Source organism: Acartia tonsa, chromosome 3, assembly GCF_053477335.1.
Source record: "Acartia tonsa isolate MP-2025a chromosome 3, ASM5347733v1, whole genome shotgun sequence".
Classification (NCBI taxonomy): Eukaryota; Metazoa; Arthropoda; class Copepoda; order Calanoida; family Acartiidae; genus Acartia; species Acartia tonsa.
In genome coordinates, this window is record NC_137262.1 from 35001798 (window position 1) to 35015633 (window position 13836).

Consider the following 13836-nt stretch of genomic DNA (forward strand, 5'->3'; position numbering starts at 1 on the left):
CGATTATGGAATCAATTGTACGTACCTTAATTTATATTTAAGTAAATAAACTTCTTCTTTTTAAAATAATACAAGGATAACAACACCCATAAGTAGCGAGGCTCTCAAATATAACAATCTGCTAGTCATAGCTAGCTACTGAAATATCACAGAAGGCTATGAAATTTTATTTACTATTACACTCGGACCAAAAACACAAATATTTGAAGAAGAAAAAAATAGATTTATTCCTTCATCAATAGACACTTAATAATACTTTTAAAATTACCCACAAAATTTTTTTTCTTGAATAGGAGCTGAGAAAATCACGTTTCCCCACACACGTTTCAGACATAAAAACGAAATTACAGATATTTCGAATTATAGGTAGCTTCGCTGCTATAAAAACAAACAAATACTTGTTCTTAATTATTGAATTTATTTTGAAAATTTTACTTCATAATAGTTTATCTTATTGTAGGATTGTTAACAAAATACATAAAATATAATTATTACATTATTTTCATTATTTTAGAACATTCACACATCTCTATCACATCAATATTCAAGCATTCAAACATTCAAATGTTTTATACAAATATACAATAATTGATTTATATCAAATTTACTAAATTTGGCCGGTTAGTTGTGTTAGTATCCAAGATAGTCAACAGCACAATAGTTGCAGACCCCCTCACCGAGAACACGGCGCAGGCAGAAATGACTGACACGTCCCTCGGCCAGCTCACAGGCTCTGGAGGCAGCCATCATGGATGGTCCGCAGGCCGCGCATCTCATTGAGGCACAGTGCTCATCATCATGAGGCCACCAGATGACCTTGCAGATCCAGGGCCAGTCCGCCAGGTTGAACGGTCCCAGCTCAGGAATCTCGGGCAGGTCAATGTTGGGCAGGTTAACGTCGGGCAGGTCAGGCAGGGTGGAGGGAATGGCAAAGCCAAACTCGGCAGCAATCAGCTTAACGCCATTGATGACACCGTTTCCGATGGACTGCAGGGTGGCAATGGACAGTGGCTTCTCCTTGAAAGAGTTGAATGTTTCCTTGATGGCGGTTAGGATGTTTTCAACGGCTTCCTCAATGTTGCGCTCAATCTCATCTTGTTCGTCCATATCATCAGGAGTAACGGCGGCAGGTGTGGTTGTAGCGGCAGGAGTTGTGGTTGCAGCTGGGGTTGTGGTTGCAGCTGGGGTTGTAGTTGCAGCTGGAGTTGTGGTTGCAGCTGGGGTTGTGGTTGCAGCTGGCGTAGTTGTAACTGCAGGAGTTGTTGTCGCAGCTGGAGTTGTAGTCTCCGCCATAGTGGTTTCCATCATTGTCGTGGCTGCATCAGTGGTTGATCCCTGTCTTTCCTCAGCCATATCGATCTCCTCGATGTCCTCAAAAAGCCTGGCCTTTGGCAGACGGTGAATGCTGCGCAGCAGAGCTTGTGGCTCCGCCTGCAAGATCTTCTTGTACCTGGCGAACTCGCCCAGCATGATGGGGACACGGCTCTGGGCGAATTTGGCGAATTCAGTCAGCATTTCGATTTCCTAAAGAAAAATATAGTTTAGACACAACAAATGGCTTGAAGAGGATATGATGCATCTCCTAACAACCATCAATTCAAAGAATATAATTTTCTATCTATTGTAGCTTGAAAACGTTGTAAAACTGATAAAGAAAATATTCAATTTTTCATTCTAGACTCAAATTTCTGGCGGTTTCCCCCACGCTTTATAAAATAAATTGAAAATAAGAGATTTTTAATTTATTACAAGCTTAAATCTGCGATTAAAAGGTCTTTCTTAGGGAAAGCACCTAGGTTTTTTTTTAAATCCTTGAAAGTAAAGTTTACCTTAGCCGTGTTAGCAGTTCTGGAGGGAGATTTGAAGAATGAGAAGCTGTCAATCAGCCGGCACTGGGGGGCGTAGGGCACCCCCGTGGCAAAAACTGGCAACAGTAATAATAGTACACCCTAAAATAGAAATGTTATGAAATGTTATTAAAATAGAAATATATTATGAAAATGACAAGGATGCTTTTGTCTAACGGAAGTAAAGCTTATTTAACACAATTATAAAATAAAACAAAAATAAGAAGGTTGAAAAAATTTACCGAGAGAATAACCAATATTTAAGACTTGTATATTAGATTGGCTATTGAAATTAAATCTAGTACAAAAATTAAAAGTATATTTTGAGATGTGTTTTTGGTATCTTTTCAACGCTAGAGCCATGTATTGTTTCATTATAAAAAAAACATCATGGTTTATACTTTTATTTACCGCATCGCATGATAGACAGCTTTTCACGGATATTAAAATAGAAAATTATAAGATTAAAACCAGTTTTCTTAGCACTGTGGGGCCGAATGCCTTGGCTAAAGAAAAGGGTATGCATATTATAATTTTATTTAAATAATCGTGGAAAAATGCCTGTAATGTGATACGATACATGATTTTTGGTTTGGCTGAGAACCGGTTTTAATCCAGCGGATATTAATCGGGTTTGAAGCCAAACTGGAAAATATTTTTTTTTACCTTCATTCTTCGCCTTCCAGAAACCAACTGGTGAAACTTAAAAACTAATTTAACCCTTGGATTTTAGATTTTCAGAATTGGGCCTCTCTAGAGTTATTTTTAGCAAATCTATTTTTGGCCTTACAGGGGTAATTTAGATATTGAATATTTTATCTTTGATAATTTTTTTTATAAAGTAAAGCTATTCTACAAATGGGAAAGGTTGGTTCGTCAAATTGCTTTAATTAAAAAAAGAAATGAAAAGAAAATTTCAAATGCATGTAACCTTTTGCAAAAACCTGGCATAAATATTTCTATTCACTCATTTTTACTTTATAGTGTGTTCAATACCAAAAACTTTTAGATTATTATGCTGTGTATTTATGTTTTGTAAAATTGTGATGACTTAAATTATTAGTATTTAAACAAAAAAAACCTATTTACCCCTGTAAGCCTTGAAATAAATTATAAAAATTTCCAACAACCTTAGATTATGATTCAAATCATAACCTTAATTATTTTCTTCTCCTTTGTTACGTTTCCTTCGACGTTGCAACCACCTCCTCCCCCCTTCCCCCATTCCGTATTTCAGCTCAATGCCTTCCCTTTCCACACAATCCCCATACAAGCGCTAGAATGGGTTAGTTGACCGCTGGTCGCGGTGTTTTTTTAAAACAGTGAAAAAATATATAAAAGAAATTTTTTAAGAATTAAGTTTTAGTTAAAAATTTTATATCTTTTTTAAAAATATAAAGTGAGGTAATCATATTCTTTTAAAAATAATAACATTTCGATAATTGATAAAAAGATATAAAAAGGAAAATGTTTTCAATTTTTTTTATAAATAGATTAGAATAACAAATTTATCAATTTAAATTAAACAAAATAAAAAAACAACAATCTTTTGTTTTAATTAAAAATTGTATATTTATTTTTTACTTTACTAAAAATATTTAGTTGTCTTTATAAAACATATTATTAATTTGACCTGCTTTATATTTATTAAATAGGGGAAATCATGATTTGTTGCTTGGATAATAATCAATGCTAAAATTATTTAAGGGTCACAGTAAAATTTTCCATACTTTTTAAAAAGTAGTAAGGTTTTTTGTCTGAATCTAATTATTATTATTACAACTACTTTACTGATTTTGGTTCTCTTTTTAAAAGCGAAGCTTTTCTAAAATTAGGGTCGGTCCGTCCGTACGTCCGTAACGGATAGCTTTCTTCGTTGATTTAGGCATGTTAGAATTGTCATATCGATTTCAAACTTTGCATGGGGATTCCTTTAGTAGTTAGGTACGCTTTAGAAAGCGTAGCAACTCTATAATCATTACCAGAATGTCCATACGTCCATTTTAAACATGTTAATTTTTTTACTTTCTTAACAACAATTTTTTATGTGATCTAATAATCCGATTGATCTGATTTTTGGTATATTGACTCCTGGGACAACAAAGTATAATGTTATAAGCGAAGCAACTTTATAATAAAGTCCTAAAAATGTAAGTATGTCCATAAACATTATCCTGTATCAAGCAGTTTTTCAACAAATTTACTTTAATTTTGCTTTGACTCTTATACATTTATATTCTGATTATTCAGTTCTGACACTATACAAGTGTTAATGTCCGTTTGTCCTACCGTTTTAGTGCTTCGCTTTTATGGATGTTGTCATCCTTGTTTAGGTATGCTTTATACAGGTCCTTTTTGCTATTTTGTTTTTAGAGTTAGGTCTTGGGATGGTTTAAAGCTTTTTTTCTAGCCCTTCTCTGCACCTTTGAATACAGGGACCTAAGATTCTAGGGGCGTATCCGCTAGTAATTTAAAAAGCAAAAGATCTCCGAAACTGACAGAAGATTGTACTTTAGAGGAAAGCTCTAATTAGAACAGTAGCTAGTTTTACACTATTTTATCAAATACAACACCTTAAGTAGACAGACACTTAATATTAACAGACAAACGGACACAATTGGTCATAGAATAGCTTCATTTTCTAAAAATAAACTTTTGGTTTGATATAAAACCTCTTGTTTTTTTCCATTGTGATTACAGATTAAAGGTTTTAATTGGGTCAACATTGGAGAGGATGGGATGGAGAGGTTGGGCTTAATTTCTAATTATAGAAAGGAAACTGAATGAAATGTCCTTTTGCTACACATTAAATTTAGACTTTATTACTTTTGTACTTTAGATTTTAAATAAATTTTTGTACTTTAAGAAAATTTAAGAAAAGCTAATTTATGTAAATATTATAAACAGCTCTTCACCATTCTAAACATATCTATATGAATCTTCCCTGAATAGTAAAGTTATTTTAACTATCACATCTATATCATACTTTTTTCATAATGAAACATTTTTGCAAAAACGTGATTCTAGAATTTTCACGTTTTAATTGTTCAACTCAAGGCTTTTCCGGAACTCACAATTCAAAGTAATGGCAGTTTTATACAAACTAGCGGTGATTTTTTTTTTTTTTTTGGGGGGGGGGGGGGGTGGGGAGGATTTTAGCGTAGGCTACCAAACTTAAAATTAAATAGTTAAAAAAAACCTTATCTAGACCTATAAGAAGCTTCATTGTAAAGGTGAATCATGTTGGTTCATCGGTTATAGCGATATGACAGACACATAACCATCCTGTTACTTTTTTATTAAATTAATTAAATTTAATGTAAAACTTAATATTTTTCAATTGACCAATAGATAATATTTTATATTCAATTTTAGCTTGAATGAAATAATATACAAAATTTGAAAAGGACGTAAGTTCTTATTTAAAGGGACAAAGATTATTTTAGAAAAGCTTTGCTAAAATATATAGAATAAAAACCCAATTATTTTACAGAGAAATTTATTAACAAAAATAACAGGAATTTAAATAAAAATATTTCAAAAACAAAACAAAATAATGCTAAAACGCAGTTTCAAACAAAAAAGATAACTTTTAAATAGAAAAATTTAATAATGCCTTAAATAGTGTCTAGTCAATACTAAAGCAAATATCTCTGAGTGTCTTAAATGTCGGTAATTAAAGTATGAAAGTTTATGCTTACAATGGTCTTTAAAATTATTACATCTTGACCAATTTTTTTGAGAAAATGTAGTGTTGTTTCTTCATTTAAGTTAGGTAAAATATTAAAAATTTGTCTTCAAGAATAAAAATAAGTGGATGGGAGGGCCCCAAAAGAAATAGGTTTGAATTAAATCACCAGAATATTAGCTTGAAGATAAATAAACTATGTTTGAAGTTTGTCAATAATTCATCTAATTTCTCACCAGTTCTTTTAAAATGTGTTTAAAAAAATATTATTTTTGACTAGAATATTTATTAAATTATAATGTCTGTGTCTTCTGTTCCTTCATTATAAAATGTCTGCGTCAGTTTGCCAAGAATGTCTGCACTTAGTGACCCTTGCAGCCACCCTTGCCAGACATTCCAAATCCGTGTTTGCACTTGCAGTAGTCGCAATGACAATATTCTCCCTCGGTGCCACCATAACAGTATTTCTTGCCTAAAAAAATCAACAGTTAAAACATACATATAAGCATACATACATCTATTATTGTACATTTTTGGGGGAATTTATGCATGGGAATTTTTAGAATAATTCAATATAAATATTCTAGTTCCTTTTTTGTTTTAGTCTAAAAACCACTTAACGGATTACATAATTCTTCCCTTTAAGCAAAACCCAACCCTGCCATTTGCAATGTCCCTAAGATTAACTTTCTGTAATAAGCAGCTGTGCTTATTTCGCTTACAATTTATTTTATTTTTTTGATGACTTTTCTTCTGCTGTGTCCATTTCGCTAGCATTAACTTTTATTAACATTTGTCACCCCTAATGTTGTGAAAATAGCCCTACTTACCGTAAACCCTACTGCTGTGTCCATGACCCTTACAGTGACCTTGTCCCCACTAATGTTGTATAAATAACCTCACTTACCGTAACCCCCACTGCTGTGTCAAAGACCCTTACAGTGAACCTGTCCCTACTAATGTTGTGTAAATAACCTCACTTACCGTAACCCCCACTGCTGTGTCCATGACCCTTGCAGTGAACTTGTCCCTTCTCACACTTGCAGTAATGACATTGGCAGTAAGATCCCTAAATAATAAGATTTTCAAATTAGTCATTAGTTTTTATTAAAACAAATAAATTATAGCTAGAAAATTGTATTTTAATATAAATAAAAAATATTCCTTAACATATCCCGTCTAATTTTATATTTAGTTCTAGTTTTACAAAAAAAATTTTTTAACAAGGAAATATTAATATTTATTTAAATTTTAAGCGAAGCTACTCTATAATATACTTTGTATGTCTTTCCGTTTATCAGTCAGTCCGCCTGTCATTCAGTAGCACTATTGGGGAAATGTGATTTTCTCTGCTGCTTTTTATGATAGATGGCGATTATGGAGATCTTAAAGAGCTTGATAATAGCTATTAATAACGAAGTGGTGTTTTCCTTTATCTAGCGAGAACATAAACACTCCCCGAGTCCCCATCCCATTATCCCTCTTTTATCATGGATATAAATTTAAAGTTATGATTAACCCTTCGTTACTACCTTGAAACCCAATCTAACCTAACCTAAATCAAAATACAAATAAACTAAAAAAAAATTACTTCCTTCCCCTGTTTTTAATTAATTTAAAAAAAGGGAAACCACCGACATTCTGACTCAATTAAAAGAAAAGATTTACTTGGTATAAATAACAATGTTTTTTAAGATAATAAAACTTGAACTTTCCTTAACAATGCAGGCAGTACCGATACCATGGGAGCTATGACCGTACCCACCATGACCTCCATGACCGTACCCATCACCCATGACCACACCAAGCACGCACACGAGCAGGGTAGCGGACAACATCAAGCCCATTTGGTTCATTTTTGCTTTGGAGGGTTTGTGTTATTTCTGAAATTTAAATTTATGTTGCAGCTGTGTTTAGTGCCCTAGGAAAATGGGGATAGATGTCACCGCTTTTGGCCTACCTATTCTATTGATGTCATAGTACAGGAAAGAGAACGGGAAGGGGGAAGGAAACCCCCAAAAAATCAATGGGGTATAGTGTATTTCCTGACGTCAATAGAGTAGGTTGGCAAAAAGCAGTAAAATCTATCCCCATTTTGCTAGGGCACTATAGATAGCTACATTTTTGTGAGGTAGGGATGTAGGCTTAAGAGAGTAAGGCTTTCCATGAGAGCTAATTCATATATGGGGCAAGATTGTTTTATCTCCTCCCTCCAAACTTGACAAAAACAAAAATTATTAAAGTAAAGGTTTTAATTGAGTAGGGTCTTTAATTTATTTGTCACCAATTTGTAATTGATAATAATAAACGCTTTCAAAGGTGTCAATATATGAAAATGAAGGGTTGTCGCTTAAGATCCCTCAAATAGTCCAACGAATTGATTTTTCCCCATTAAAAGAAGCCACTTATTGGTTTTTAGTTATATCTCCGAACATTGCGCTATGAGACATGTTGTCAGGAAGGTGATTGGTTCGAATCTCGGCCAAACACACGCGTCCTTAATAAAGATCATAAAAATGGTTCCTACTGTTGCTATGTCAAGTAAGCGACATAAATAGTTAAAGAAGGTTGAGGGCCTTATCCCAAAACAGACGCAACTTATAACAATGTTAGGACTACTTACCAAGGTCGTGCGATTAAAGAGATGGTTATCTGAATCACATTTGGTCATATTAATACCACACATCATTAACCAAGATTTTGTTTACAAATGCACCAAAAAGATTTCATTGTTTATCCCGTCCTGTATAGGCTACCCGAGTGGCTGAGACAAATATTCATTTTTCCGAAAGATTACTGCCAATTTTTCTCATTTCGCATATAGTTTACAAACTATATTTTTAGTTAGATTAGTCTAAGCCAATCTTAGGAAAGCCCCACGGGAATAGTTAGTAGAGATAGGGCCCTGCAGGATTAGATCCAACAAAATTACTCAAAATGTCTTTTTAAAAATTGAAAAAGGGGGTTCCTCTTGTCTAATTTTAGAGTTGAGTGAAAGCACCAGAGAACCAAAATTTCCTTTGATATAAAGATATATAAAGGACAGACACTCAGACTTCCTATTTTTAAATAATAAAACAATGTATTTTTGATAATGAGTAGTGAACGTCATGGTTCTTGATTATTTCCTCTTTAAATATCTAAATATTATTTTCGTCCAACAAACTAAAATAATTCTGATATGACCACCAGTGGTGTGCTCAGACATTTTCAAGGGAAGTAAGGCCTTGAGAAGGTGTGAAAAGGGGAAGCAAAGCATTTCAAACTGCTGTTTATAGGGGTGTCATTTTAAGTCCTATACCTCAAACCCACGAAGAGAACCAAGAACCTTTCTCCCGGGCTCTCCTAATTCTCACTTAACCTAACTATAGTTTATTGTCCAATTTTAATAGAAGGAAAATGGCCAAAATTTCTGATAATTCCTGATTCACAGAGCTTTAATATAAAAATAGTAAAAACCTATCTACAATATAAAAATGAAAAAATATATTATTGGTAACAAAATCAACTAAATTTAAAATAAAACACTTTCTTAACACCTTTTGTTGAGGCCTTTAAACTAAACTTCAGATGCAATAATTCATCTATTGGAATAAATATTTCAATATTATTATCAAAATTGTTTAAAGAAATAATAACTTATTGATTCCTATCACCGTTAGGTATAATCATTTAAAAAGTCACAATTTGAGTTCACCAAATAATAACAAATAAAAACAATCACATTTTAATCACTTTTACATCAATAATAGTGTCATTTTAATTGACAATCTTGATGCATTATTAGTTGAGCTGAAACTGTGGAATGATAAATGACCAGAGCACCTTTTATATTTGCCTATCCATGACCTTTCTAATTACCTACCATCATGTACCCAGGGCTTCTAGGCATTTGGAATTTAAATAAATCTAAAATATTTTTTTTTTCTCTCTCTAAAACATCATAATTTTTGCCAAGGCCCTTTAAAAGTATTTTAAAAGTAGAGTTGCTATTCTATCAATAAGGTATTTCCATAATCCGACACCGTTTGATTATGATAATACTTACATTTCTAATCTTATTTAACTGTATTTTATTTTTTTTCACAATTTATAGGTTTACGTTCTTTTTTATTATTTTCAGTTTTATTGCTACATAGAAACATTGTTGTCACTTTAATAAATGTATATGTATAGATGTATAACCCCGACAATTAGTTGGTTCCATTGGTGGGGACCTTTTTCGTGTCTGCTAGCATATTGTTTTCTGCTCTGTTTTGTAGCCACTGTGTTGATATTTCCGATGTTATTGGCAGATATTCAATGACCCAGTTGACAGCGGGCAAAGGGTCCCTACCCAGTGTCCGGCGCTATTGGAAAGTATTCAAATACCCAACTGAAAGTTGGCAAAGGGTCCTCACCCAGTGAACATACGATTATTTAACTCCTGCCCACTCTATTCTTTTACTTTGATGCATTTGTTAAAATTTTTCTTTCTGAAATTAAAAGAAATATTTAAATTCCCAATCCCTTTGATTAATTTGTCATGATCTGAACATGATATCATCTTATTTTGTCACATCTAAAAACAACTATTATCAAACAAGAGCAAAAGAGAATCAAAATTTGAATCAAAAAATTTATGTTTTGATTGAAGGTTTCTTAAAAAAATTAGGTTGCTTAATTTATAATCATTTTTAATACAAATTTCATTATTGTGTTAATCTTATTAAAGAAAATTCTAAGTGTTATGTATATCATAAATCAAATAGAAATAAATGTGTGTCTTTATTGCTGTTATATATTTTTGGTAATATTGTAAGTAATTGTTCTACTTTGACAGTAATGCTGCTAAAGAGATGAGAGCCACCGTGTATACCGAAAATGTATGCAAGTTTAAAAAGTACAAAGGCCAAAACTGCTTCTGAAAGTTTGATCAATTTTTAGTTTATAAATCTGTTTGTTTTGTACTAGCGGCTTCGCCCCTAGCCTCTAGAGGCTTTGCTCCAAGAGGTATAATTACATCTTCTATTACCTACCCAGCAAAAAAAAATGCGATTGAATCACAAATTTTCGTGAATGAATAGCGAATTCGCAAAATTCATAAAAAATCGTAAAAAATAAAATAAAATGTTGGGGGGGGGGGGGTGGTTTTTGGTTTTTGGGGGTATCCCGCCCCCCAAGAAAATAGCCTAAAACCACCACAGGACCAGTAGGTATATTCCCTGAAGAGTAGAATCCGATCGGTTCAGTGGTAACCGAGATCTTAAGGGACGGACAGACATCAAACTACTTTATATTATAGATATCGTACTAGCGGTAACGCCCCAAACATATAGGGGCTCTGTATTTGAAGTTGCAGAGAGATTAAAACCATCTCAAAACTTAAATCTCAAGATAAAATAGCATAACCATGAAGCTTACCCAAAATAAAGAATCCAATTAATTCAGTAGTTATTGAGATCTTAAGCTTTAGACTAAAAACTCTTACTACTTTATATTATGGGATTGTACAAACTGTTTTAAATGTGCATTAAACTTGAGTTAATCCCATAAGTACAAAAAATATAAAGTACAAAAACGGTCCCTCAATTAACCCCCCATCACTAAAGAGTGTTAAATCAGTCTTTTTTCTACACATATGTGTTCTTATATAACAGCAAAATTTATTATCTTCGACAAAAATCCTCTAAATATAAAATAAAAATCTATGTGCAAAATGTTACCTTTTAGAGAGAACAAAAACAAAAATGTTACTCAATTTTAACAATTATAATTTATTTTCATCGCGGAAATACCAATTACTATTTAAAGCATTAATACAGGGTGTTGAATTGTCATTTAATGCCTTTTTCTATTATAAAAAAAATCCTCACTTTGTATATATTTAAAGCTTTATTTTCATATTTGAAGAATGTAAAAATGAAAAAAAAAATAATTTTTTGTGTATTTTTAATCACAAAAGAGCTGAACATCTTTTTAGAAGTATATCGATAAACCTTCAAATTTACAAACAAACGAGCTCGTAGAGTAGCTTTACTTTTTAACATCTTAAGGGATATTAGAAAAGACAAAAATTCAATGTTTATTCCAAATGATAATAAGCAAACTTACCACTTTTGGTTTATTCTGCAGTTTAAACCAACTAACCAAGATTTGATAAAAGTACTCAAAGTTTTAAAGATTACTGTTTATACACTTTGGGTATCATTATAATTTATAGTTAAATTTCCCCTTCAACCCTACCTTAAAAAGATTAATAGTAACAAAAACCATTTTTTTCTTTTAATTTTGACCCACCCTGTATTTGCATTTAAATATCTAAAATAAGGAAGAAAATTTTGTTGATTTGTTGTGGGGTCATTCTCTGGAATTAACTTAAACTTTTTTTTTATTTCATGACTTTTAGAAAGAGGATTGGAGTGTCCCGGTGCAATAGGGTAAAACTAATGCATTTAAAAAAAAATTTAACAATTATGCTTAGAGGTGTCAGACAGGGAGTAAGGGAGGGGACAAAGGGCAATTAATTAAATTTAAGAAGTTTTGCTGAAAGACAATGAAATCCAGATTTATAACAGCAAAATTTGAAGGAAATTGTAAAGGTTGCGGTAATCAAATTTAGAAAACTATAAAATAAGAAAAAAATTCAAAGAAAAAAGCATTAATTTGAAAATTAGATTACCAGCACATCAGACTGACGTAACCATTCTGTAATTAATTACTAGAAAAATCGTCCCTGAAACCCGTTCAACCCATAGCCCCATAACCCTAAATTTAAGGGTTCTTAGATTGTTTATTACACAAATATCACAATAAAGTGTTTATCTATGAAAGGATATTTTCTGGAGAAAAAAAGATTTTTAAACCAGCCATCTCATAACAAATTAAGTTTATTGATACTCGTCTGCTGTATTCAAAACTAAGTTTGTTACCTTCCCTAAAAAAGTTTGGACGCCCTTATCCTCTGACTTTAAGGTTTAGCTTTCTAAAATTTCGGGGCGTTGATAACCTTTACTTGCGTATATGTGACTAAGTTATGCAAAATTAACTCTATCAGCATTTGGCCGTTCTTTAGAGATTTATTTTCATATTATTACATTAGATTCTGCTTGATTTAAATTGTTAATAAACTGTGACAGAAGGACTTTAAAACTCACATATAGTCTGATTTACCATTAACGTGAATATCGGATTTTAAAACAATTGTCGCTAGAGATCCCGGAAGGCTTCTCAGAGGTTTGTGGGATCAAGTGTGTTCAACGAGTTTTTTCCTTTGATCAACATAAAAAATTTAGGGGTAAAAACTCATGTTTTAGGATTTTATGCTTGGGAAGAGTTTTAAAAATTTCTTTTTAAAAAATTTCTCTGTACCTGGAAGATTATAATCTGAAATTTCCAATTCCCACTTTGTTTTTGCAAAGCTTAAAAAAATAAATGTGTAAGTATAGATGTATACTCAAGACAACTACTTTGCCTCCTTCTTGAAGACCTTTTTGCTAGCAGACAAGAAAGAATTTCATTAAACTTTGCTTTCTATATTCAGTTGTTTGAATACTTTTTTGCAAACCATAATAAACAAGTTTTCAGTGAAGTTCTGTTACTGATTCTTCACTAAAGTGTCGAACTTTCTTTTAGAGGGTGGTAAGCAATTGGGCTATTGTTAGTTTTATGAGATAAATAAAAACTTTTTGAAACCCCTCATTTTACCCCTCTCAAAATTTTAACAAATACCCCCCACAAACATTTGAAACTCCTCATTTTACCCAGCTTAAAATAAAAATCTTGGACGTCCCTGTGCTCAAATACTAATTCAGATTAGTTTGCAATTTCCTTTTTGTCTTTTTACAGGCACCTGGCTGTGTTTACAGTTTTGAAGCTATCAGCTGATCTTGAAGAACCAATAAGAAGTTGGGACAGAGTCATGAAGGGTGGTCTATAGTTAGATATATCTAGGGCCCTCTCTATTGTTTTACTTCTTTTTAAAAAAATATTATGATGTTAAAAATTGTTAATATATTTAAACAAGACAAAACAAGTAATTTTAAATTAAAATTGTTTGATTGCAAATTTTAATGAGGAAAATTTCAAATGACTTGATTTTACAACTCAGCTGTATTTAATATATACTTAGCAAATAAACTTTGACATTTTATTTGAAGTGGCATGATTTAATGCAATTATCATTCACTAAAATTTTATATAAACAACTTATACATTCTTAAATTTCATAAATTCAAAAAGTTTAACTAATATTTAATATTATTACCAAAAAAATCTTTTCAAATGCTAATTTGTGTTTGTTGTCCCATTTTACCTTAAAAC

At 32.0% G+C, this 13836-nt stretch overlaps 2 protein-coding genes across 2 annotated transcripts; both read right to left on the minus strand.

Moving 5' to 3' along the window:
• Positions 1-398: 398 nt before the first annotated feature.
• LOC145313996 (uncharacterized) lies at positions 399-2560 on the minus strand. The gene is made up of 3 exons (XM_080153716.1): positions 2514-2560; positions 1830-1949; positions 399-1524 (listed from the first exon to the last, which is right to left on the minus strand). The coding sequence occupies exons 1-3, from the start codon at positions 2517-2519 to the stop codon at positions 631-633; spliced, it is 1020 nt and encodes a 339-aa protein (XP_080009842.1). The 5' UTR covers positions 2520-2560; the 3' UTR covers positions 399-630.
• Positions 2561-5680: 3120 nt separating this feature from the next.
• LOC145315228 (uncharacterized) lies at positions 5681-7443 on the minus strand. Its single transcript, XM_080155262.1, has 3 exons — positions 7250-7443; positions 6520-6603; positions 5681-6007 (listed from the first exon to the last, which is right to left on the minus strand). Exons 1-3 carry the CDS (start codon positions 7389-7391, stop codon positions 5898-5900), a joined length of 336 nt encoding a protein of 111 aa, XP_080011388.1. The 5' UTR covers positions 7392-7443; the 3' UTR covers positions 5681-5897.
• Between the last annotated feature and the right edge of the window lie 6393 nt (positions 7444-13836).

Excerpts from the sequence above, each read along its gene's own strand:
- LOC145315228 (XM_080155262.1), bottom strand. The coding sequence starts at position 7,391 with ATGAACCAAATGGGCTTGATGTTGTCCGCTACCCTGCTCGTGTGCGTG. Across the intron at positions 6,604-7,249 it reads TACTGCCTGCATTGTTAAGG|GATCTTACTGCCAATGTCAT; the intron begins AAAGTTCAAGTT and ends TTATTATTTAGG. Across the intron at positions 6,008-6,519 it reads ACACAGCAGTGGGGGTTACG|GCAAGAAATACTGTTATGGT; the intron begins GTAAGTGAGGTT and ends TGATTTTTTTAG.
- LOC145313996 (XM_080153716.1), bottom strand. Across the intron at positions 1,525-1,829 it reads GAACTGCTAACACGGCTAAG|GAAATCGAAATGCTGACTGA; the intron begins GTAAACTTTACT and ends ATTTTTCTTTAG.